General features: G+C 40.4%; 1 protein-coding gene across 2 annotated transcripts in view; it reads right to left on the bottom strand.

Moving 5' to 3' along the window:
- MSRA (methionine sulfoxide reductase A) overlaps window positions 1-27,987 on the bottom strand; it is a 278,473-nt gene that overhangs the window by 244,374 nt on the left and 6,112 nt on the right. The window contains exon 2 of one of the 2 annotated variants that reach the window (XM_032185406.1): window positions 25,891-25,979. In XM_032185406.1, coding sequence (XP_032041297.1) covers window positions 25,891-25,979 — 89 coding nt within the window. Of the gene's footprint in view, window positions 1-25,890; window positions 26,075-27,987 lie in introns of those variants that run through there. The other variant, XM_032185408.1, reaches the window with a different exon arrangement.

Below are 27,987 nucleotides of genomic sequence, written 5' to 3' on the forward strand. Positions count from 1 at the left end.
GATACTGCTGTTTGGCACCTGAACTCCCCAGATGTTCATGGAGCTCATAAGTAATTTCCCTCAAAAGCTCTTGTTATATCCACCATTATCAGAAGAATGAAGATGGCACCAAGAGGAACTTCTAGTAAGCTGGTACTTTAGGGTTTGTGAAAAAGCAAGTCATAGACTCTTTGAAAAACAGCTGTCCCACTTCTCTGTAAAGACAGAGTTTCCTTCATAGCCATGATACCATATATTAGCATCAGTGCCGGGAATAAGGTGACATTAGAGCGATGTCAGAAATAGTCACAAAGGAGGGCAGTGGAAGAGAAGAAATGGTGGAGACCAACTCAGATGTCAAGACCTGAATATCTCCTTCAGCCTCTACAAGGGCCTTTGATGTAGGCCTATATTTCATATGGTCTTACACACAGGTATTAAGAATGAAACGGGACCAGCAGATTGCAGAAGACAGCCTGGACTCTGAATACCAAAGGAAGGAGCTTGTCATATTCTTCTCAAAAGAAGTCAGTAATCTTTCAAAGCTATTCTCTGTCTGAATTTAACACTACTAAAACAATCAAATTGTAACACAAAATCAAGTAGAAAAAACACCTGGGATAGAGGAGAAATGGCTTTGAGTGTAAAGTATCCCCTTCATATATACTTGGGAAAATTATATGGTGTATGAGGCTTCTAACTAGAGAAAAAAATAACAGTAAGACATTTCAAGATATTTAGGAATATGGAAAACATAAGAAGTGTCACCACTCCTTCACATCTTCAAGGATATCTTTCACCTTCACTGAAATAATACTAAAGAGAAGGGAACATTTTTTTTTTAATTATTTATATTATTTTGTTTTTGAGGGTGTCTCTCCACCTAGATATCAAAACTTGCAATGCAAAGACTGCAATGCTGTTGCTTTATGATATGTCCATGCTCAGCCGAAATGGCAGCAGCCTTACTGTAGGAGAGATGCTGAGATTCACAACTCCTGCCTCAGTGCTTCTGGCATTAAGCTTTAGCAGCAGCTGCCTACTTTCTCCAGCATTCCTTTAGGCTTAAGTGATACCATTGGCAAATGAAGGACCTACAGAGTTTAGACAGCCAAGGAAATTCTGATTTCAACAACTTTAAAATGTTAAGAATTAGTATTTTCGTCTTCTTTTAATTTAGTGTCCTTGCTTCTTCTTTTCTTAACCTTTGGGCACAGCAAATACTGCATTGTAGTGGAGCACAAGCCAGTATAGATAATTGCTGTCACTTTCTTTTCTAAGCCTTCCTTTTATGTAAACTATCTTATTAAGTACCTGACCTCACTGAAAGTTAAAGATCTATACTTCAGATGTCTTAGTCTAAACTAGTTGCCCTAGGTTGCTTTAATGGTCAATAAAGAGAGTGATTTACATGACCTATTTGACAGCTCTCTAAATCATCTAAGGATGCTCATGGGTTCCCATTCGTTACAAAAGTGACTTAACCCACTTACACGCTAAAAGACTTTTGATTTCACTCAAAATTTCTATTGCACAGATCAAGACTGTGCCCTATACCTTCAGCTGGAAAAACGAGTGGAATCCCACCAAAGTCAATACCCTACACCCATTTGCAGTCTTGAGAATCTAAGCAGCACGTACACATACAGTACTGGACACATGATTTAAGGAAAGTAAACTAAGGAAACTTAAGGAAACTAACTAAACTAAACTAAAACTAAGGTCTAAGTTTGCTTTCAACACAACTGGACAACTGGAGAAGAAATTTATGTCAAATTATGGTAAGGAATAGATTATAAGAAAGAAAATACCACAGCCTTCTTCCTGCCATTCCTTGGACAGTTTTCCAGCATGGACTTTCATAGAATCACAGAATCATTAGTGCTGGAAAAGTCCTCCAAGACCATCTGGTCCAACTATACCACCAATGTCACCCACTAAACCATGTCCCTAAGTAAGTCCATCCTTTCCTTAAACACCCCCAGGGACAGTGACTCCACCACCTCCCTGGGCAACCCGTCCCAACGCCTGACTGCTCTTTCTGAGCAGAAATGTCTCCTCGTTTCCAACCTGAACCTCCCTTGGCTTCCTGCAACTACAGTTAAAATATTAGGAATGCACTAATGGTTTTTACCATTTACCAAGACAAGAGCACCTTACCAATAGCAGGATCTGGAGTCCCACCATGCACAGAATATTCAACATTTCCCATGGATCTAGGCATTTTATGTAAAACAACATGATAAGTCTGCATACACTGTACTTTAACACTTCCATTATTCTCCTACAGCCATATTTAGGCAAAATTTATAGTCACATGGAGCAACTGCCTCTCTCTTCCCTGTCCTATAAACACACTGGTTCGCAGTAAGCGCTCAATTCAATCTTACAACCATGCATGGGGATGGGACACAGGCCCTTTACAGAATCAAACGTGAAATAATATTAAGCATCTGTAATTTAATATGAAAAATTAAATAAAATCCTAAACCCTAATCCTCACCTCCACACTGAAATACATCACCTGAAGGCATTTTAATTTTTTACTTTTTTTATTTTTAATTATTCAACTCAATACTATTAATCAATGTGTTAATGGATTTTAAGAATTAAACAAAAATTGTTCATTTAAGAAGTTACTAAGCTTAAATTACTAAGCTTAACCAAAAATTAAGGATCATAAATGAACTGTGGTAATGAATGATCTGACTCAAGTATTCAGAAATCTCCGAATTATGATAGTTCCTAAATAAAATACACAGACATGACAAACCACGTCATATTACACCCACAAAGTAAATTTTCATACAATTCCATCAACATTCAAAACTCAACAGCTCAAGCTATGCACTTTACATTTTGATTTTCATTTGTCAAACTGGGATATTTTACAAAAATAAGACTTAGGTGTACTTTTAAGAGAAAGAAAAAATACTTTCCTCATTATGTGGGCCAGTCAAAAGAAATCTGCAATAGTGTGCATCTCATTTAAGAAAACAAAATGTCCTGACTGGCCATTTCAAAGATAAATAAAATTTCCAAAATTGTAGTATCTGCTTTCCAAATAACTTGAGTGGCAGTATATATTCAAGTATTTGCACAAACACCAACATTTGTAAATGCACTGCAAAGACCCACATGTTGATCATGTTTGAAACCTGAGAAATTGTTTATGAAATGTATGTAAGTCCTTAGGAAAGAAAATATGGTTATTCTTCTAATATTCAGAGTTTGTTTTCACTTAGAGGAACCACAATCAGTGTTTTCTACTGTCGGTTTTAGGTTTTGATTTTGTTTTTGTTTCGACTTTTAATAGGAATATCCAGTAAAATATTTCTTGTAAAATGTGGTAATTAAAGCAAATAGTATATGCTTTGAGACTGCATAGTATTTCTAAGAAATACAGGATATTCCTTTCAGAATAAATACACAGATAGAGAAACTTACACTGTAGTATTCGGAGTGCAAACTTGCATCCATCCCAGCTCTGTTTCCCCGATCACATCACATGTTAATGCCTGTGCAGGAATGAACAACACACTAGCTAACCACACAGAAAGCAAAACTGGACTCACTCAAACCTTTCCTTCCCACTGCGTAATCAATTTGCAATCTGTTGCGGATGCCTATTATAACAATTCTGTGTAGAATACAACAATTTAGAAAGACAGGATTGTTATTTTTATAAGCCAGATAGCTCATTTGATGGAGACACTTTCTTCAAAAATCACTAACAAACCATATTAAAAGGCTTCAGTAAATCACATGGTAATCACAACAGCATCTTAACCACTATTTAAGTATAGTATCTTTCAAAAGGTTCACTGATGTAGTAAAAATCTGACACAATCTTGCTATAAAACCAATTTAATTTAATATTAAGTAAGCTCTTTCCCATAATCAAAAAGGCCAATTATTTCTGTAGTCTAATAATCAAAATCCCATGATGTACAGTTAAAATAAAAACACATCACTGCAAAAATGCTTTTCATTAATGTTGTTTCTTACTTTTCTTCAACATACAAGAAGAATTAGGGAAATGTACTTCTGCAGCACGTTAGAAATTACACATCTTACAGGCTGAACAATCTATTCTTTAAGGATAGTATGATACTTACTATAAGTGAAGACGATCCATAAAAATCTATGCCTTACAGTTACTCTCTGAAATAATAATGCTGATTGTCACAGCAGAAGTAGTATAATCCAACCACATCCAGGCCTAATAGGCAGGATACTAGTATTTGTTCCTATGAAATCAGAAATAAGGTACCTGTCTCACTGAAAATCCAGGCACCCTTGGAGAAAACAAACAATGGATTTCTAGGTCCTTAATTTTATTGAAATCAAAAGACATCCACGCTTCAGTCGTCACAGATTTTTTTAATCCACGTATGAAAAAAGAGCAGATTTTTTCACAATTTACAGCAAACAGGTACTGTAACTACAAATTGAAGTTTCTATATCCAGTGTCACCAGTTCAAATCCAGCTCTGTCATCTTCAAACATTCCTCACTTGGCAGGAGTCAATATTTTTCCATCCCTTATTTCCTCCAGCAGAAGAAAATTCAGCAATTTCCTGTGCTCTCTACTGAGATGCTCTGGAAGAGATGCTTCAGAGCAGTAACAAAACAACCAGGCTCTCATTTCTTGTTTTGCCCTTCAGGCGTAGTCTGGGTGTCTTCGGCTTGCCCTGCTGATCTTCAGTGTTGTCACTAATAGCTGGGAGATGGAGCTAGGACAGCATGAAGCAGCAAAAATAAATATAGTTGCTTTAAGAACATACTTACTTTTATGTTAAGATGTCACAACTTTCTCTCTACTCTTACTCCACTGCTGGGTCAGATGAAATCTTTAAGGACGTTCCATTAAAAGTTAGCATCTGTAGCACACGTGGGAGAAACGCCGAAATTCCCATTCTGAACATATTCCGAAGGAGGTCAGCTTTGGTTTTAAAGCACATTCGTGTCGATGAAAACTTTTTTTGTTGTTGCAGAAAACGAAAATTCTCCCTCTTTATTGAGGTATTCCCTCTGTAATCTTCCAAGTTACTCGGCTCCCTTACAGTTTAATCAGACACACACAAAAAAAAAATCAAATATCGCATTTCCCATATGTGTAAACTGACATTGTGGAGGCTTCATTAAAGAAGTCTTTTATTTCTCTTATCACTGGCAACTGAGCATCATTTCATGTCCCACCACTTTCAGACAGCCCAAGAGACTTAAAAAGCTAGCTAAGTTTGAAAACCAGAAAGTTCTGAGTTTTTCTGTACCCCAGGACGGTTTTCTTTCCCGAAGCTCAAGCCGAGAAAGCAGACAAAAGAAGCTGATTTGACTGAGCCGTGCCAAGTCTTGCCTTTTTTTCTTTCCTCGGCTGCTCGCTCTCTCGCTCGCTCGCTCGCTCCCAGCATGGCAACCTTCCCGCGCAGTCTTGGCGGAGCTCCAGCCTGTGCCAGGCTGTCGGAGTTCTTGTTTCCAAAAGATGCTCTTTGCGAATCAATTAATAGATTTAAAAACAGGAAACTGTGGGTCAGTCACCAAATCTTGGCACCAACACGCGCTGCTTCTGCCAAATCGGCTTATAGATTTCATGGTTTCCTACCTTTTACAAGGGATATAACGTTTTTTTGCTCCCTGATCGTGGAGCTCCGGAAGCCATTCACTGTTCACAGTGATAAGAAATCTGTTCTCTAAAAATGTCCGCATGCGACACATGAACAACCTGCAGTAAATCAAGATTCTTTTGAAGGCGGGCGTATGTGTAATTTTAATAAGTACCAAATACTCCTTAAAATAATATGTTTTCCTTCTCTCCTCCGGAGAATCATGGGAAGATGCCAGGAGCAGGAGACGTATAGATTTGAATTAAGATCACATTCGAAAGTCGCGCACGTTTTAACTTTCTGAACTCCAGTCTGAACACTACTTGTCCTTATAAATTCCAACGTTATTAAAAATCAGCTGAAAGTTAATACTCAATCTGATCCCAGCCAGCAAACACAGAAGCAATGCTTAGCAAACTCCCCACATCTCTAGACGCCAATGATGTCATCCGTCAATTCGAAAAAGCACAAGTTCTTGTTGTGGCATGCACAGGAGAAGCTGCTCTGCATGGACAGCTACCTTTGGTGGAAAATCACTCGATTCATTTCAAAACTTTAAGGGTAGTAAAATTATATCTGGAGCTCCGTTCAAGATGCTTGAAATGGCTAGGATTCGTATGAGGAGAATTATAGGAATACACTTTCTTTTATCTATAAGCTATTTGCCAAGGCAGAATGCCAAATTTTAAGTACATGCATTTATATCCACGAGCACAATAAATTATGCACAAAATAAACTTCCCTAACAGTGCATCTTTTATAGTTTACAGATACCAGTGGGTTTTTTTGTTACGAGGCTCAGTATAGAGTCTCGGATGTTTTGAGTCCGGTTGTTATTTGGGACTAAGGGCTCCAGTCTTCCCAAGGCTTTGACTCAGAGCTCAGTTGGCTCAAGGAGCAGCCCAAGCAAGCCCGTAGTAAGAGGAACACGACGGGAGCTCACCCAGAGCACGTTGAGATACCCACATACAGATACCCACATCTCAGGTCTGAAAGCAGAACAAAATCCTGCACTACCCCTATCCTATCAAAAGAACAGACAAAGGTACGAAGAAGGTACTAAAAGGGAGAGTATAACTCATTCAATGTAACTACCATGAAAAGCACACCCAAAGCAAGTTAAACCAAAATTAGATCTAGTTTAAGCCTTAAGAAAAATCTTTCTGAAGAGAACAACTGCTACGTACAGCAAGAGGTTGTGTACTCTGAACCACTGGCACTTTACAAAAATAAGCTAAACAAACATTCGTAAGGAATTAGGCAAGACTATCCAACCTGCAGACAGGTGGATACGTGGGACATCCTGCCAAGTTGCCCAGTTTCCAATGGCCATAACAAATCTACCCGTGTTATTCCCAGTAGCCTTCCAACTCCAAAAAAAAAAAGTCACCATTAACTTTAAAATAATGTTTTTGTCTCAAAATATTGCACATCCTATCAACTCAGTTAACATCTAGCATCATTATGACAGGCCAAGTTGGAAAAAAAAACACACCTATATATATTTTTCTATTTCTTCTCTTTGTGTACTTGACAGAAAACTCTAACACATCAGTTCGCCTCTACTGAAAGACCGTCAGGCATCAACACGGGAACAAAAAGATCTCACAGAAATTACTGTCAGTGGGATTTACTTTTGAAAGGCTACACTACTCCAACAGTCATCATTAGAAACTCATCTTTTAATTAGTCTTCCTCCAAAAGCTGTATGTATTGACAACATAGTATTTCGGGTACGTTCCAAAAAGTATGTAATTCCAGTAGAGATGAACAACTTTAACTATTTAACATTATTCAGGCTGAACGTAAGGCAGGAAAACCAAATGTGTTTCCCAGCAGCCAAATACCTTCCAAAAGCGGGCAGCCTTGCTAATACGATGAAGAGCCTTATTTTATCTTTCAATATGCACTGCTCCAAACACAACAGGTCTCATTTGCAGAAATGACTACCCTCTTCCTGTCATATAACATGTTTTCAACTGTGTACTTTACTGTAACTCTCCTAATTCCTTCTTTCATCTCTTAAATACTCTGCAATTGCATTTCTGCCCCACTCCAGCGGCACTGCTCACATCACCCTCAGTACCACCTTCCAAGATGCATCCTCCTCTTCTCTGAGATCTCCACACAAACAATTTCTCTTCTTTTCCATAAATAAGCTCCCAGCCCCAACTTATCTAACGTACCACTAAATCCAATAACCTTCAGATGGAAAGAAACTGCAAAACTTTCTCCACACCTTTTGTTTTGGGACTTTTTCCATGTTCTTTGCCAGTCGTTCTCCTTACCACTGGCTTCTTCAATTTTCTCCTTGTTGCCCCTTGGCTTCCCACCATCCTAATGTCAGACCCTTCCTCTCCCCTTCTGGGACACCACTCAGGTCCCAGGAAACCTGGTCCACTCACCACCAGGCTCTACATTAGGAACTGTATAAAGTACCCTTTGACTCCAACATTTTTCTCTTGAACATTCTTGTACCTCCAGCTATCCTCTTGCAGTGCACAATAGATAAAGTTGGATTCCTCATCTTTCTTCCCAAATATTCTCCTATCCATCTCCAGTGCAAACTTGATCATCTTCAGGCTTACCATTACAAAACAACACATAGCTCTGTCCTTCAACACCACCTACATCCACACGCTCAAAGAAAAATCCACGCTTTTATTCTTTTGCAGTTTCTTAGATACTGATTTCATATTTTCTTCTAGGAATTGGTAAAAATATATATATATATATTTATCCGTGTCCTGGTCATCACTCAATTCAATTTTTATTTTATTTATTTTTTATTTTTTTTCACTTTGTCCCCCTGCAAATTGTTCACTTAAAATTCTACTCCCAAAACCCTCCTGATGTCTTCTTACTCTGTCTTTTCTCAAAATTTCTTTCTTCACGTATTTTTCCACCTCACGCTCAAGCACACCTGTGTCTCACTGAAGTCATACACCTGGCTACCCATAGCAGTACACCTGTCAAATGAGCAAGTGGAAAACTTATGCATGGAAGAGGTAAGCCATTTGCTTAAGCTGTTACATGAGAACACTGCTCGTAAGCAGCATATGCATGATATCCCCCCCAAACACCTTATTCTTAAGAATAAACACATTCTTAATATGGCAAATTTATCAAGACTGGGCTACCTCTACTAGCATTTCTGCTCTCACACTCCTGTTAGCAGTTCTAGGCATTCCCTTTAAACATAAGTGAAACAATTCTTCTGAGAACAAGGCAGAGATTTTTTTAGGAGTCTGATTTTGGAGCCAGATGCTTTCTTGATGTATTATTAAAAGGTGAAATACATTAAGTGTCAGGAAAAAGGTTACTTTTGCCTGGGCCGTTCTTATGGGGAGATGGTAACAATTGCCTAATGACGCTTCTCTTTTCTGTTTTCATTTATTATTAAATAGCCAAACACTAGTGAAGATCTAAGATTCCATAAATAAGTGAATGTAGCTATATCAGAGAACAATATGAAAGAACAAGGAAGACAGACAGAAGTATGTGAAAAACTAAAAAAAATAATGTGGCAATGCACAACAAGCAAATGGAGATAGCAACAGCTGAAGTAAGTGGACATTCCGAAGTTTAACCACAAAAAAAAAAAAGAAAAAAAAAAAGAAAACAAGACAAAAGGCCTCTGAATGCATGAGCAATCCCAACATGAAGGTCAAGACCCGCATGGACCTCCAGTGGATTTTTCAGGTCCTCCAGTTTCCTAGTGTGAGCCATCAGTGGCCTGATGAGACGTAGGGGCCACCTATATCTACCTAATGGTGGTGAGGCACTGGCACAGGTTGCCCAGAGAATTTGTGGATGCCCCATCCCTGAAGGTGTTCAAGGCCAGGTTGGATGGGGCCTTGGCCAACCTGATCTAGTGGGTGGCATCCCTGCTATGGCAGGGGGTTGGAACTGGGTGATCTTTAAGGTCCCTTCCAACCCAAGCCGTTCTATGACTCTATGACAGCCACTTTTGCCTCGTTGTGCACGCACCCAATTAACTTTCCTGGAGGACAGACGGTCTTCCTTGGCAGCTGACCACTTACCACCTTCATTTATCATTTCGACAATATAATGGATGCGCGATTGGAGCTTCTTCTGTGGGAGGCTGCAGTAGTCAAGCGACGTTTTGGAGGAGGATTAATGCTACAAATGGATCGTTCCAATTAAATCCTGTTGAAACCCAACACAATAAATTTGCATGCCTAGACTGTGCTGCAGTGCGGTGGCTTTAGGGCTGGCCAACTGTGACACTGGTGAGTGTTCCTCAGCTTCACAAGGCAAACAGATGGCAAGTCCAAACCCTATGGGAAGCTATCAACAACATCCTAAATATTTCAGTGTGGGAATAGACTTCAACAACTCATCATCTGCAGGCATGACGCCCCAGTCTGAAAGTGCAGAATACACAGGTCAGTCTTCACTATGTGTGTTCTTCTCCAGCAATGTGGACAGCTTTTTCTTCCTGAATATATCTAAGAGAATTTGCGTTCATAGGTTAAAGTGTTTTCCCATTCTCTTTGTCCAGTGCCACTCAGAAGACTTTAGATGCATGCATTATATTTATAAAGTACTACATCAAAGTTTAAACATCATTGGTACCCTTAACTGTTTATAATTTTCCTTCATATCTCAGGAGAAAAACAGATACTTACAAAAATCAAAATGTTAGGAACTCAGCTTCACAGGCATTTGTGACTGTCATTTAGAAAAGCAATTACAGTGTGCAACATGAAAAATATATGCATAGCACTTTAGGTAGACGTAGATATTCGTAATGGTATCCACTTACAGTTAACTTGGGTATACTGAAAATAGACTTGTAATGAAATGGATAGAAAGTCTCAATATCTTCAGTGATTATGAAAAAGGATTCTCTGAAAAATCAAATTAACAAGACAGAGAATTTTTCCAAAATGCGGTCAGGTTACCCTCTCATAATTGACAGTCCATGTGTAAGGAATAAGAACATATTCTTTGTTACGCACTGAGCAAGAGCTTTGTTGTAAATTTCAAGTACAAAGGGCTTTATTTTGTGTTCAACATTCTTTTCAACTATTATATTCTCACAATCTAAATGTTTTAAATGGTTCTACAGAGATTAGTATCTCACAATTCCTCACCTGCATCCAGTAATCAGCCCTGAGAGAGCAATTTTTTACTCATTTTCCACTTCTAAATTGGCATTATGTTTAATGAAACCAGAATGACTTATTTTTACTACAGCAGTACCCAGGAATGCCTGTGCACATATATCCACATACGCAGGGTATTTATTTGACGGTCTCTTTTTTCTCTCTCATTCAAAAAGCTTGCTTTTAATTGTTGTAAATTAAATTGAATACTGAGTAGGTCTTAATTGGCATGTGAAACGCTCAACACAAGGATGACTCCTGTGACTCCTTAATGACGACTCAAGCAGGAATTTAGTCATTTAAATGGACAGCTTAGGAAGTCTGCACTTTGCACCACCAAAGTGTGGAGACAGAAAGGTGCCACCGATGGGTGTTTCGTGGTTGCAGGTCCCATCCTCTGAACCTGTGTCACCAGCCTAGCCACAGCCACACCACACTTGTATGCCACAAAGGATGGCATCTACACATACAGTCCTCAACATCCATAGGGCAGGACCCTAATATATATAATTTGTATTATATTTATATGTATATATATAGTTTAATTTATTGGCATAGAAAGAGCCTGCAGTGCCCATGCTTGGGACTCAGAGTCTGAATCCAACCTACCGAGTGGGATGTTATCCTACTCCACAAAAGAGAACATCCTTCAGGTCCTTTGAAAAGCAATTTGATGACACAGTACAGCACAGGGGACCAAATTAAATCAAATAGTATGGAATTTAGACAACTTGATGCAAAAACATATTTGTTAACCCACTTAATACTGAGAAGCAAGTCCTACGCCAAATTCCTCCTCCGCTCAACACTGTTTTAATGGGAATCGTGTGCAGTTGCTAACAACATCAAGAGACACTTTTAAAAAACAGAATGTTCAATTTCTGAAGAAATGAACATGAAAACCTGATACCCTGTTAGTTGCACTGCTTAATTTCAGAATCACAGAATTGTAGAGGTTGGAAGGGACCTCAAAAGATCATTAGGTCCAACCCCAATAGGTTGCAGCTGCACTCTGGAGCAAGTAATTACACCCAAACTGCTGAACTTATAAATGGTTTTAAAGGAGATATGAGGAAAAAAAGGAAGAAAGGAAGGAAAGAGGAAGGAAAGAGGAAGGAAAGAGGAAGGAAAGAGGAAGGAAAGAGGAAGGAAAGAGGAAGGAAAGAGGAAGGAAAGAGGAAGGAAAGAGGAAGGAAAGAGGAAGGAAAGAGGAAGGAAAGAGGAAGGAAAGAGGAAGGAAAGAGGAAGCATAGCATTCCAGAATCATTAAAAGGAAACAGTAAAGATCACTGGCTAAATTATTATCCTAAAGAAGAATTAACTGTAAACATATCTCTGGGTCATCTTAGTGATATTTCTCTTCTTCATACAAAGATGTATTAGTACACTCTGCCTAAGAATCCACCCTCTACATTTGGTTCACCTGCTAATTCCTTTTCTTTCCCATTCCCTTTTTAGCAGTAACTTTGCAAACAGTCACTCAAGATACTACTAAAATTAAGCATTATTATTCCGTGAAGTTGAATTTGTTGGAGGTTGTTTGCATGCAGCTCCTGTACAAGTTCAGTTCTGCGCCTCGCATCACACATCAGGTCAGCCCTGGTAAGTGCAGGGTGAGAGGGTGAGTCCTCGGGGAGGAATACAAACTAAAGCAAGCAAGCAAGAAAAATAGCCCCCATACACTCTACGTACTATAATGGAATCTCTGGTGCAAATACTTTACTTTTATACTCCTAGAAGAATTCTTATCACAGTTTGGTAAAACATATCAGGACATCACCTAAGGATTCCATAACGTAGCATTTTGTCCTTTTTTCAAATGTAAGCACAACTTGTGGGAAACAGCAGATGATTACATACCTACGACAAAAAAAAAATCCTCTGTGTTGCATTTATCTAATTCATAGCTGAATGCTTTCTGCGTGATTATAAAAGTTGCAATGCCCTCTTCTAAACTACAAGCCACATTTATAAGGTGATAATCCAGTCCTACCTCCGGGTTGTGATCTTTTTAGTTTAAGAAAACAGCTAATTTTTAAAGTCAAGAAAAATTCATGCACCTTCAGCACCTATCCCGGGAATCAAACTACAATGCCTGCACATGATGTCTATAAAAATTTTAAGAACTCTCATCCCCATTCTAAATGGGCAACACCACCTTCTGCGGTCTGAACCTTACTTACCTAGGCATCTCCACACTGAGACCACATTTTGTCCTGTTTTACCTAAATCACAAGGTCAGGCTGAGAGTGTCGTCAAACTCGAGGGCTAGGAAAACCATCTGGAATAAAGCTCTTGAATAGAAAGATAAACAAACTGCAGAATGGTCAAGGTTGGAAGGAATGTCTGGAGGTCATCTTCTCCAACTCCCTACCATCTAGAGTGGTTGTCCAGGAAAAATGCAAAATGTTGAGGAGTCTGCCAAGGGCAGCAAGGCTCCACAGTCAGACCTACAAGTGTCAGCTCTATAACTTACAATTCAGAGTACCGAAGAGCAAGAGCAGCTTTCCAGTTTTGTTTGTAACACAGGTGCTTTGCAGAGGTGCAAACTCCACTTCTGGCAATGCTTTAATCCCTGTAACCCAAGCATGTAGGTGAAAGAACACATTCTTAAATTTCCCTTTCTCCTGATGACCAGTGAGCAGATTTTCCTAGTGTGGGCTAGGAGGTTTGGAAAGCTTTGTGGGAGAGTTCCTGTTGTGCACTGTGCCGTACCAGACATCCTCATGTCTGTGATCTGTCCTCTACAAGACCAGTAGATCAGCCACCAACCTACTGACCTCACGAGTCAACGATCTCCTCGAGTCCTTTCCAACCTGAACTATCCTACGGCACTGCTTTCCAAGCTGAGCAGGTAACAGCCTGCACTACTGCATTTTGTTTTGCTGTCCCAGAGAGCTAGCTGGAGACCTGCTTCTCCTCCCTGCTCCCTCCACCTCCCCAGCTCCTGCAGGGTGAGTGGACCAGGCATGGGCTGATGTAGCCACAGATATAAAACCAGGTTCCAGGCTGAGATCTGTAGGCATTCAGTGATGAAACAAAAAATGCATTTCTGAGCCTGTAAAGAGGAAAAGATGAACGTCAAACAGAAGGAGCTTTGGAGAACCATCAACACAATCTGGATTATGCCTTGGATGTCCAACAAAAGTGGACATTGCTGTCATTAAGAACCAGCCCATGCTTCCCATGGAGAGCAAGCAGTGTGATGTGGAAACATTTCTCCTACTCAAGGGACAGAGATGGCTACAGTTCATGGGAAATATTGAGCATGGAAATGGAAACAGAATGGAAATCTAGTGGTTTTTGATGACAAAGCAGCAGTCCAGGATGTGGCATGCTTTTGCTGCTAACCTTCAGGCTTGCCATGACCACTTCACTGTCTAACCAGAACAATCCTGCCTTGCAGGATACTGCTGCCTTCTCGCTGGGTTCCCCACAGAAGTTCACAGCCAGTGTCTCAGGCACCAAAGCTCTGACCTGCAAAAACAGCTTCTCACGATCACAGCTTTCTGTCTCACACTGACAAGCACCAAAAAAAACTGGTTCCCACCAAAGTTCTGCTTCTCAGCCATTCCTGAAATTCAGGCAGGCCTTAGAACATCATTAGAGGCTCCTGGAAAGTCAAATTCCTGAAAAAGCAAGCCCAAACTACAGTAAAAAATACAGATACAATCAATTTGGCCACATGACTCAATAGAAAATAAGATCCCATCTTTGAAACTAAGACCCAGCTAATCTCCTTACCCAAGCAGATGAAACTCCACTACATACATTTTGCATTATCTCCAACAAGAAGGAACTATGAGCAATAAATAAGAAGCTGCAATAAACATCATTATATATTGCATGGGTTTTTATCATATTTGAGCTTAGGACTTATTTATATGTATTATTCTAATTGTACTAGAAATTTAAATGCAAGTTTCATATGGATCATAAAAATCTGCACATATCTCAATGAGCAATATACAAATGTATCCATACCACTGAAAGCCTACACATAATAAATAAAATATTAACACGCAAGATAAAACAGAACCCATCACACAACAAATTACAAGCCAAAAAATTCAAGAGTTGCAAAGAAAGAATAAACTTCTAAATGAAAATTACATAAAATGGTAGTTAAGGCAAGGTACATCATTGTAATTTGAAGGTATAAATTTGACAAGAAGACTTTAATTAAAGCACAGAAGCTTTTTATACCCCCCAAAAAATGAAAGTAAATACTATGCATCAAAGAAACACAAAAGGACTAAGATACAGATTAATAACTAAAGCATTCTAACAACCTTAAAACTGCCTTTTGGTAACCTAATGTAAGGTCTATTTTGCATTCACCTACTTTCAAATCAATTAAAGCATGCAAGTTTTTTAACATCATACTCCCTTTTTTCTTTATCGCATCACCGTATAACAAGGTTCTGAGGGAACCAAAGCTGCACTTCTGCAGTTACATATGTGAACAACTGAACTCTCTTTTAGCATAACTTGACTTTGGAGATTCTTTTCTTCATTATTGGAAGTGTTGTACATGTACATGAACCAAGAAAATCAAAGAAAAGAAAGAATAAAATTATAATTCTGTGATCCAGCATATGATGAAGTGAGTGGAAAAAAAAAAGTTTTGACTCGGTGTAAAACCTTGAAAATTTTGTTTTGCCCTAAGTACTGACTACAGGAATAGGTCATTGAATAACATTCCTTCAATTAAGTTTGGTTGTGGTGCTCTGGGAAAAACAGAAGACAAAAATGATTCACACAAACAAAATTCTCAAAATATTAGAGCATCTCTTCGAGTTATCTGCACTTTTTTTACCCCAGAGTAAATGTAACAAAGATTATTATCTTTCCATGAAACCAGACAGATTACTAAGAGTTTGGTGCACAACAAAGGCATGCACATAGGCAGGTACCTGGAGAAGTTATGCTGTAAATCCACACCTGGCTTACACCATGCTAATCTGTTCTTGTAATCATAGCATAAATCATGGTCAGATCTGGTTTGAATGAGTGTCCACACCAGTTACCCTTTGCTTTAAGAATGCCATATATAAACACAGCTCAACCATGTTAAAAAGTGCAATTATAGGTTTCGAAAAGTGACCTATTTTACAGGAAGACATTAAAATAGCTTTACTCTTTAACAGAGCACGGGATGCAAAGGCATGTGACAAGTTTCTCTCATTAAGGAAATGACAGAAAAGAGAGGTGCTAAGTGACTAGGCAGACACAATAAACAAAGGGACAAAAAGAGCAATAAATAGTAGGGTCAAAATTAAAACATTTTAAATAGTCTGTGTTGATTTTAAATAAAGCTACACTGATGAAACACAAGCCAATGGGCCCATGGTTGCCCGTTGTGCCCAGCGTGCACTGCCTGGATGCCTGAGCCAGCGAAGGCAGGACTCACCCCATCAGTGGCTGTGAGATGAAAGGGATGAAAGAGGCATTTTGGGGATGCCGTTCACCTGGTTGTGATGTCTGTTGACATCCACCACATCAATGATCGCAACCGTCCCTTCCAGTGCTCTGTCTCTGCTGTGTACTTGGTGCCATGTAGAGCCAAACCACGAGCTTTCCCCCATGTTCCTCTTTCTGATATGGAAAGAGAAGTAGGAGTTGGCAGCCCAATCCTGTGCCTCTACCTGTGATAAGCACTGTTTTAGCAATGCCTACTTGTACATGAATAGCCACGACAGCCCATTATTTAAAAACAACTTAATCTTCCCCATATATACTAACTTTGTGCTACTGTGACTATGGCGAAGTCAGCCACACACCTTATTTAAAAAGAAGAAAATGTGTTTATCCAAATTACACAGGCACTACTGAAGACACAGCTGGGCTCCACGGATCTTTAGCATCTAAGTGCAAAAGGTTTTAAACCATAGCATGAAGGCAAGTGAAGACAGTGAGATGCTTCTCTCCACCACCCATTTTTCTGAAGTCACAACATTAGCAAAATGTCAGGTCAATGTCATTCATGCAAAAATTGCATTAAAGATAAAATGGCCACAATTAGCTAAAGGAGTTCGAAGTATCCCAGGCTTCACACAATAATATTGTATATTATTTTGTGAATAGTGAAAAACATGAAAAAATAACCCATGCAAATACAAGCGTCACGCTTCTGACAGGTTTATTTAACGACGCAAATATAGCAAATTCACACGTTATATCCCTTCTCAATGTAGGGATGTAACGAGAAGCTAGAACAGCTCGTAGCAGCAATGAGAAGCTATTGAATCCCATGTACCATGCCACTACCTTTCCCTAGAAATAATTATCCGCTTTTATTACACAACTTTGAGTGATTCCTCAGAGCGGCATCACGCATAATCCCCTGCATAACGAACCTCTGGATTCATTTTTCATTTCAGCGAGGGAAATTGCGGTTATCGGCACGAGGAGTCTCCTTCAAGCCTGATTTGCATTCAAGAGGCTGCCAGTTGGGGAAAGTTTCTCCCATTTCAGTAATTCTGTCTCCCAGCAACCCGCGCTGTTGCCAGGAGAAACCCCGGGGAGAGCTTCCTGCGCACCAGCCCCGCCGCAGTCCTGGGGGTGCCGCTTTGTGCGGCGCCGCTTCGTGTCGACGCGCGGCCGCCCGTGAGAAGCATGCTAAGTAGCCAGCAAGAAGCTCCAGGGACTTGGCAAGGGATTTTTTAATTTTTTTTTTTATTTTTCTTCTTTTTTTTTTTGGAGAGGGCTTACTGATGAATGACGTAGCCCTTCATGCTGTGGTGTAGGTAGAGGTGATAAGGAAGCGCGGGGTTTTTTTCATCGGGGCGGCGTTGTCTTGGGAGCACCGTTTGACAGCTGGATGTGCAGCTCTGTAAACATATTTGCTGAATGTTTTTAATCTATCGAGCATTGTGTGTGCATGCTAACTTCCTTTTTGTTGTTGTTGTTGCTTTCCAGCTGCCAAGAGCAAAAAGCACATGCAAACAAAACAAAACAAAACAAAAATCCCTTTAGATTGACTTAACCTTTGCTTCTCCTTGCAACACCTTCCAAAATGCAAATGCAATGGGTGGTTAAAAAGTAATTCCTGTTTTCCCAATGACAGTACAATATTTATAACTGAACACTTGGCCTGCATACAAGCTGTTTAGCCATAAATGCCTAACGAAGAAAAAAAAAGATTAAAAAAAGGAAAGAGAAAAGAGAAAAAGAGAAAAAGCCATGGCATGATATTACATCCAGAATTTCCAAGCAAATTCATCCCATGTCTACCTGTAAAGAAGTGGTAACACCAAATTTCAGAAGTTGTCTTTCAGATAATAACCTGCTGTTGGGTGCTTCCACGAGGAAGCATGCTCTGCTTTACATCCTTTCTGATTTGAATCTTGGCATAAGGAGTGGAACCGTAATGAAATTTAATAATTTATGGAAATCGATGGCTTGAGCATATTTGAGGCAAAGATTGTTTCTTACAATGAAGAAATAAGTAATTAACCCTTCTGAATAAGAAAGGTAAATTGAAATTGAGAAATGCTAGACCACATCCAACATTGTTACTCAATATGGTCCTGAACTACACTTCAGTGGAAGCCAGATCTCATTATTATTAACCCACATTCCTTCCAAATTTCAGCAAAAACAGGTAACCAATTAGTTCGTTATATAAGACACTGTATCATGTAAATGAAGTGGTGGAAAAAACATAATGAAATTAATCTTTCTAAACCTTAAGAGAAACTCTATTTCTCTAGTAGTCTTTGTTCTATGGCATAATCTCACTCAATATTCTCTATTTTAGACTTTCAGTCTAAAGCTGAAGAATTTGAGACCTTCAGTCTAAAGTACACTGGTATCAACTTTGCATCCACAAATAAGTTTTATATTTGCCCATGCTTAAAAAACGTTATAAATCATTAAAGGAAAAAACTTCTAATGTTTTTCAGTTTGTTCCTCCTATTTTACTGAAAACCATCCTAAAAAACCTTAAGCTTACATTTGAGTTTGCAATTCTATTGCAAAATCTTGTGTCTTACACAATTCGGAAAACGGTCAGAACATCAGGGAGAATCTATTTAAAACTTCTCAAACAGCACATACATATTTAGGCAATCAGTAAGCATAAGGTACCAGATTTTTTCCGTAATGCTGGACAGGACAAATAGGTTACAGAAACACGGACATTTCCATGACATGTTAATTGACAAGCAGCAAGGGATCAGGCTGTCCCATTCAGCTGGTCTCCCTTTTGCCACTCACCCTTGGTAGAAAAGTATTGATGACTTATTAGTAAGAGAGCTGATGATCAGTGATTCCCAGCACGCTTTACCAGTGCAGCGTCCTTCTATCGTTATAACTCAGCACAATTTAAACTTTAATGACGACAGATTCACTGGCTGCTGAGAACATGACTGGATGATCCCATGGCCACGTCCACAGGGATTGAGTTCTACCAGGAGGGCTTCCCATCAGGCCATAAACATGAGTGAGAAATCACAACTTTCAGCTTTAGCCCATTGCCACGGGCAGTCCTGCTGGCCACCTCCTGGTGCTGGCAATGGCATCCAGACCACCAGAAACAGTTGGATCCCAATAATTTGGTTCATGTTTAAAGAACACTAAAAAAAAGTTTAGTGTGGACTGAAATCTCTCTAAATTAAACAGGTATAGAAGCAACCAATCCAAAGGGCTAGTTCTGCTTCTGAATGTTTATTTATTTTTACTGTTCATGAACCATAAATCTTTAAAAGATCTCCAACTAAATGCTGTATTAGAAATCAACTAAGTGGGTCCTGATGGGATATATCATCTCATTTAAAAACCTCTCATGAAGTAAACTTAAGAATGTAAGATCTACTATCTTTCACGCATGTAGAGTCAATTAGGGTGAAATGAAATCTGTCTAAATCCTTTGAAAAGCATACAATGCTTCCAGAGGCAGGGAACAGAACAAGAAGAGCAAAGCAGTTCCCATAAAATACCTGTCCATGCTGTGCAGAAGTGTAATGCAAAGAAGCGTGGCTCTGAAGGAAGAGAAAGTGATCTCTGCTGTAAAACTTCAGTACATCCACCAAGAGGTCTACAAGAATGACCTATCCCTGCTCACCCTGGAGAAAATCGAAACAAAAAAAAGTTTTCTTCTTAAGTTTAAATGGAATTTCCTGCATTTCATCTCTCTCTGCAGCAAGAAGAGTCTTGCTCCACCTCTTTATTTTATGTAAAATAAACAGGCTTGGAATTAAACAGTTAATAACAGAATCATACCCCGTACCAATGACTTTAAAAATTCTTAGGTACACAGAGCTCCTAGAGCAATGTTTTGGTCTCAAATGTAAGTTATCCTTTGATATGCAAACAGGAAAATATTGGGTAGTAACAAGACTGCAGCTGACACCAACACTAGAGCTACTAAAATCTTTTGTCACTGCTGCTGATAGTGACAAGTCAAGGAAGATGTTAACTAAGTGATGACAGTTTAAGAAAAAGAAACAAGAATGAACGGAGGACAAAAAAAAAACATGTCTTTTGCTGAGAGAACAGAAGAGTTTACTTTGCTTGGTTTATGTCTGATTAAGTCTTTATGTTTTGTGGGTTTTTTTGTTTTGTTTTGTTTTTGTTTTTTTAATAGGTTGACCAGCAATTTAATTACCATCTAAATGTAATTCAGGAAAACCTACTATCATTCCATTCATCCCATGAAGAAAACTGTCATAAGTGTCAATAGCTGCAAGATCAGACAAAAGAAACTAAATCAAAATACACATTTTTTAATGGAGAGAGTTAAGAAACATTGGAGCAATTTATGAAATTTTGCAGTGGGTTCTCTGTCAAAGGACGTTTTCTCTAAAGAGCATGATCTGATTCGAGTAAGAATTAATTCATGGAACTGTTGTGCTCTTTTTTATGCAGGTCAGACTGAAGTTCACAATCACCTCCCCCAAAATGTGTAATTATCACTACATATAAAGCTAGAAGTTTTAACAGCTTTACATAATTGAAAGGCTGTCTACCCCGAGTTGTACCTTTACTGCCTCAGGAAAGTTAACCCACCCCAGATGTACCTGAGTGTCTCTGCAAGGAGCACGGCTGAGACCAGGAAGAAAATATTTCCTGGCACTACTCACTGGGATCAGTAGGACAAAATATTCCTTTAAATTAACAATATTCTGCTATCTCAGGCTAAGTAGCTGAGAAAAACAGCTGTGTGCATATATATATATATATATATAGGATTACATCATGTCTCACACAGGGGGTTCCCTCTGCATTATCAGGGCTCCTTGACTAGTGCTCCTACCCCTATCATAAAATAAAACAGCCAATTAAATAAAGTGAACAATACATACTCACCAAAACGTAAAAATGTTTCAACGACATTGCAACTAAAATTTATTCTGAAAACTGGAATTCTACGAGAAAGGCAGAAGCAATAAATAATACGCAATTTTACTATGGAACATGACATCGTACTGCGCCACTATACAGAAATCATATGAAAAGCATAATTTTCAAAAAACGAATGCAGCAGCTCAACTGCAAGGAAAGAAAAGGCACAACATCGTTCCCAGATTATGAAATTTGTTGAAGACCAGATAAATCCAACTACATTACAAAAAAAAGTGAGGTTTACTACCGTTTGCATTGTTTTCAACTCACAGCACAGTATTTTATCAAACTTTCCCTCACTTTTACGAACTGAATCACAAACCAGCTACTACCAGTCACTTCACAGAATTTCACGTCATAGCAAAGGTTTAACTCCATAATTTGCTTAGACTCAGACCCTAAATAAGTAACAACACAAAAAAACAAGGCAGACAAGGTCAAGTCTCACATAACCCTGTGGTCAGCAACTTAAAGAGAAAGGAATGCCACGTAGCTTTTTGCAAGGCTGGATTAAATGCAATTTCCAAGCTGAAGCTGTCACTTGGCTTTTTTTTCCTCTCGTTTGGGCTGCAGCACAGCCTGAGCCACTCTCTGCACTCACAAGGTTTGTAAACAGCAAGCAGGAACTCTCAGCTGAGAGGTTCCCTCAAAACAACAAATCCCACTGAGGGGCAGAAAGCATCCATGCCCATCAGACACCTACAAGGCAAGAGGAACTTGGTGCATCAGGACCAAGATGTGCAAGGAGGTGTAACGCAACCTTCTCCACGGGGATGGCAGCAGTGGGGTGAACAAGCTATATCGAATGAGGGAGGAGGAGCAGATCAACAACATCTTCAAAAAGGAATGCATGGTAAAGGGGCTGCAACTCTTCATCTAGATCCTTTTCACACTGAACACGATGGACACCTCAGGTCACTGGATTAGGACCAGTGCTGGTTCCTGCTTCATAGAAATGTCTGACAGATGTTTTCCTTGAGTGTCCATACACTAAGGCAAAGTTTGGCTCATAAATAAGACAACTTGGATGCCCAACTGTGGTCACAGACCTATGATGTGATCGGAATTGGAGACGTGGTGCAGCACACGCAGCTTGAGCAGTGTCATGGATAGGAAGGGGGTTCGCAGGAAGGGTTAGTCAGCAGTCTAGGATGGGGAGCTGCACTCTGCAGCAAAGAGCTCCAGTGTAAATGTAGTCACGTCTGTTGAGTGTCTCTGTGTCAAGATCAGGGGGGAAGGAAACACTGGAGATGGTGTGGTTTGGGGTCCGCTACAGAGCTGCTGACCAAGAGGAGAAAAGTCCACAACGAGCCAGCACAAGTCTCCAGACTGCAGGCCTTGGTCACCCAGGGGGACCTCAGTTCCCAGACATCTGCTGGGACTGTAACACCAAGTTGTGCAAGCAATTCTGGAACCTGCACTGGTGGCAATTTCCTAACAAAAATGCCAGAAGGACCAACCAAGGATAATGTTTTACTTGACCGGCTGTTCATAAGCGGGGAAGAACTGGCAACAGTGCAGCCATAGGTGGCAGAGAGTTGCAGCGCCCACAAGATGATGGAGTTCAGGATCCAAAGGAAGGCTGGAAAGGCAAACAGCAGATTTAGCATTTTGGACTTTGAAAGAGCAGATTCTGGCTTATTTAGGTAATAGCTATGTACAAGGTCCTGCAAGGCTGCCAAAGGCAGAAGGTGCCCTCCAGAGCTGTCTGGTTTTTGCTGAAAAGTTTCTACGAGAGCTAAGGAATAAAGCATCACAGAGGAAAAATGGGAACTTCATCAGAAGCACATAACTTCTTAGTGAAGTAAAACACTAAGAGAGAGCATGCACGAACTAGAAACAGTAACAAGCAACAAAGGAAGGACAGAAAAGCATTTCTTAGGCTTCTAGACATGAAATCTAAAAGGCTGAAGCTGGAATTAAAACTAACTATGGACATAAACAGCAATAAGAAACAATTCCACAAAAATTACAGTTGAAAAAGGAAAAAAAAAATTAGGTGCATTAATTACTACAGAAGGCAACCCAGAAGTAGTATGGAAGACTGAAGTACTCAACACTACTTTTGCTTCTTCACAAAGACTGTTCCAAAACCTGTGCATGCACCAGCACACACGGAAAGGAGAGCAGCAAACAATGTGGGGGGAAACAGCTTATGACTACTTAAAGAAGTTAAAGGTGTTCAGATCCAAGGAGCCACATGAAGTTTGTCCAAGGTTGTGGAGCAAACTCACTGCTGTGACTGTCACAGCACTGTGACAGATATAGGGTAGTATCTAGAAAAATCTAGGTGATTGGGAGAGATTGCTGATGACTAGAAACAGCCATTTTTAAGGAAAGCAAAAAGAGGATTGAGGAACTAGATGCTGGTCAGCCTCAGCTCAGCCACAGAAAAGACCATGGAACGTGTCCTCTTGGAAACCATTTCCCAACACAAAGAGAACAAGAAAGTAATTGGGAATAGTCAACACATTTACCAAAGGTAAATCACGCTTGACCAGCCAGGCTGCCTTTCACAATTAAATGACAGCTATGCAGATTAGGGCGAAGCAGTGGATGTAATACACGTTGACTTTAGTAGGGCTTCTGACACCATCTCTTACGGTATATGCATTTGGAAACTGTGAAAGTACAGGCTCGAAGAATAGATTGGTAGACACTAGACACGTCAAAAACTGTCAGGATCACCAAAATCAAAAGGCAGTGATCAATATCTTGATTTCTCGTGTGTAGCAGGTTATGCCAGGGGCTGATGCTGGGGCCAATATCATTCAATACCTTAAACAAGAACATGAATGATGTGACAGAAAACACATTCAGCAAGTTTGAGGATGACATTAAACTGAAGGTGAGAGTGGACATGCCAAACAACAGACCTTCAGCCCAATAAGACCTTGAAAGTTTTCAGGTCTATGCCAACAGACACCACATGAAGGTCAGCAATGAGAAGTACAGGTTCTGCACTGCTGCAAAATAATCTCAGCCCTGCTGGAAAGGATTTGGGATTATGCTGGATGCCAGGTTAAATATGAACCAGCAATGTGCTCTCATTGCAAATAAAGCTAACTCTGTATTGGGCTGCATTACAAGGAGCATAGATGATAGCAAAATGAGGAAAAAGTATTCTCTTCTATGCTGTACTGGTAAGAATTCACCTGGAATACTCTAACTGGTTGCGGGTCCACTCTGAAAAGAGTTGTTAATGGACTGGTGGAGGTCTGCAAGGTCAATGGTTGAGTTGGTCAGCAGCCTACAGCACACAAACTGGGCTTGTTTCAGCAGGTGAAAGGAGAACTAAGGGGCAATAACACAGCAGCTGAACAGAAGTGAGAATGACAGCTCAGCAAGCCCTTCTCAGTAGCACCAGTATCGGAAATGGAAGCAACCACAAACTGTGCCTTGGTTCACATCAGATATATGGAAATGCTCACTAGAAGCCAGAGCAGCACTGGAACAGGAGCTGGACTGAAGATCCCTTCCAGTAAACGTTTCTCCAGACCCACAGTCTAGAAACACTTTAAACAGAGGAAATATTTCTGAGGAAATGTTACACGATGTTTAAAATTTAACTTGCCATTCTTTTCGCAAAGTAGTTAACATCTTATTTTAACTTTTGCAATTCGTTGGAGCTCCAAGCTGTTATTAAGTATATGATACCATGCTTAGTCATAGAATAAAAATGCCAAAAAAGAAATTGTAATTGGCTTTATGAGAACGTTTTTGTATAACTGCACAAAAGTATTCTATCTATGGAGTTAAAAAGCATAAACAGGATTTAGCATTATCTTTTATCCAGGTTTTTATCAATAAGCAACAGGAAGATGCCAATTTAATCCACCATTTAATCCACGCAACTCTTAGTATTATCTCTAAAGTTCACTGCCCTGAAGACATAAGCCTTTCTCTGTACCCCTTTGACTACAACTTCTCCACATCAGACACAATATTCTTCCTGCTGCCTTTATTTTCACCATTACCTTCTTGCCACCTCCAGGATTTTACCAAGCACCTGTAAAATCCATTTTTTCTTGCTCTCAAACACTCTTTCCACTCAGATTATACCATCAGACGTTTATAATTCTCCCTCCAGCACTTACGGACCTTAATGTGTTTATTTTTTTTCCTAAGTTCACAGGTTTCATGAAAGACCTTGGATGCCTGGCACGAAAATACTTCTGAAAAACTACCTTGTGAAAGGGAGTAATTATCACAAATACTGCAGCATGCGGGTGCCACTTGGACTCCTATTTAGCAGTGACGATGATGTTGCGATGTTTTCTGTTCCTAGGACGACTGACAGAAGGCAAAATCAGCTCCTTAACTCGAGGTTGCTGCTTTGCTTACCTGACACCTCTCATTTACACAAAATGAAAGGAAGAACACTGCAAAACCACCGAATTATCTTTCGAGAAGTTCAGTTTTCCAAACACTGGGGTTGGCACACCCACACCATGTTTTGATGCCGTTATTAGGTATTGTGTAACAGAGACGTGAAGGGTTAGGTAATGTTTTTAAACCCCCTAGGCAAAAATTAACCACAAAACCCACGTATGGACAAACGAAAACCAGCCTCGTTGGCCGCTCCACCAATCGATTAGGTGCTCCTCTCCCCCACCGAGCCCACCCAGGAAACACCATGACGAACACAAATCCCCTCCCAGGGCGTCCCGCCCGCTCCTCCCACACGGCTGTGAGGCGGCGCCCGCCATTTTCCCTCCCTCCCCGCCCTCGTCCCGCCTCAGCGCGCATGCGCGGGGCCGCCTGAGGGAGCCGGGGCCGCCTCAGGGGCTGAGGGGCAGAGATGGAGGGGGGGGGGGTCGCCATTACCTGCCACCGGGATGCGCTGGCTCCTGCCGGGGAGCGCTTCTCCCTCGAGGGGCAGCCGGGAGGTCGATTCGCCCATGCTGAAGGTGGAGCTGCGGAGGAGGAAGAAGAGGAAGAGGGGGCGTCGCGGCACCGTTGGCATCGCCCCCGAAGGGAGTCGTTTTGGGGTGTGGGGTGGGGGGGGTGATGGCGGCGGGGCGGGGAGCGGCGCGCGCGGACCGTTGGGACCGGCGGGAGAAGGAGGAGGAGGAGGAGGAGGAGGAGGAAGAAGAAAATGGCGGGCGTGAGGCGGCGAGGTGCGAGGATCGCCCCCTGCCGAGCCGCCGAGGGCACCGTGCCCTGAGGGGATGCCCCCCGCCTGGCCTTGGTGTGCTGAGATCTCTGAGGGGGGCAGCGCCGTCTCCTGTCACTCACGGGTGTCCCTTGGGTGCTCTGAAGGGTGCTGGCAGCGCTCTGGAGGCGTGTGCTGTGAGGGCTCGACTCCTCGTTAGCTCTGCCCGCTGCACTTTGGCCCTGGCCTTTTGCTCAGAGCTCCATAAACGCCCGTGGGATGTGCTGCTTGGTCTCTCTGGGCACTTAATACATGGTGTTTATGCAAGAGGGCTGCTTCAGATTTATTTTTTTTTTATATGCCTGCTCCTCTTGGAGTATGCCAATGCACCACAACCGCCCTCTGGGTTTTTGCCTGTGACCCCCAGTTGGACCAGGGGAAAGAGAAATGTGCAAACATACTCAAGAAAATGTACTACACAGGTTCCTCATGCAGTAATATGACCTATTCTGTAATAATCTTTTTTTTTTTTTTCCAGAGTTTATGGATAGAGGTAGCAGTCTCTTCTGTTATGTTTAGCCAATGCACTGCCTCGTGTCAATCATGCAGAGTTTATATGTATGAAGAATGTTCTCTAAGTAATGCATCTCCAGATACCAGTGTCTGTATGTATGTTTGCAATAAAAATACAGAAACAAAAAGTGAACGGAGTGTAAGTACTTGTAGAAAATAGCCACCATATTTTGAGGAGTGATAATACACACTTCACATCGAAGATAAGCCATCAACCAGTATGGGTTTTTAATACAGAAGACATATAGAAGCTAGAACAATGATGTTTTGTTTTTGAGACAGTTGAAGCTCAATCTGTTTGTAAAGTCATGGTCAATAGAAAAGAATTTCTTAGAAAAACTGTAGAATGCAAAGAAGGTTTGTGAACTAGACAGGAGTCTTGCACAGTGATTTCAGAGCAAGGGAAAACATAATGCATGGATAGGACACAAAGGTTATAGAAAGGAAATGAGTAATTCAGTACAAAATTCATCTGGAGTGGCCTGAAGAAGTTGGATTGTTGGCTGAATAGGAGAAAATGTGATGAAATGACAGACCGATGCCTAGTCTATGAGAGGGAGGCCAGATAATTTTCTCAAAAATACTCTATGACAAAGGAATGCAGTTCTATTCAGCTCCTAATCAAACTGGAATTCACAAGGATATACTCTTGAGAGACAATTTGTTCAGATTTATAAAGGAATTGTGTATTTACAGCAATTCTAAGAATTCCCAGATGCTCACAAAAGAATCTGGAGAAGCAGGAAATCCATGTTGTAGGAGCCAGGCTTCCCGTAAAATGAAAAGCTCACATGGGAACCTGAGAGACGAGCTGTCCTCTGTCTTCAGGTTCACCATTGTTCGTCTACATGAAAGGCAAACAACATCCTCTGAGCACAAGTAGTCCCACGACTGCAGTCCATTTTTTCTGTATATATGTAAGGAGGGATAGATACAGTTAGATCAATGAGAAAAGGCCAGAGAGGCCCTCAAGTGACTTCTAAAAAATATGCAATAACCAGAAAAAAAATCTGTTAAATAAAGGAGTGAATATAGAGATGCATACAGTACATAACTGATACTTTGAATAATACAAGTTACTAAGTGGAAATGCTCAATAATAAAGTGTGGATTTAATTTGAAACATTCACCTAATGACTTTTTTCTCATTTATAATATCTATGTTGACGATTTCCAACTCTTGCTTCCTTCATAAGAAGCCTCTAGCAATGATGACATCCACTTTTTATACAGACTGGTAGTGAAAAACTCTTCTT

Source organism: Aythya fuligula, chromosome 3 (assembly GCF_009819795.1).
Source record: "Aythya fuligula isolate bAytFul2 chromosome 3, bAytFul2.pri, whole genome shotgun sequence".
NCBI lineage: Eukaryota > Metazoa > Chordata > Aves > Anseriformes > Anatidae > Aythya > Aythya fuligula.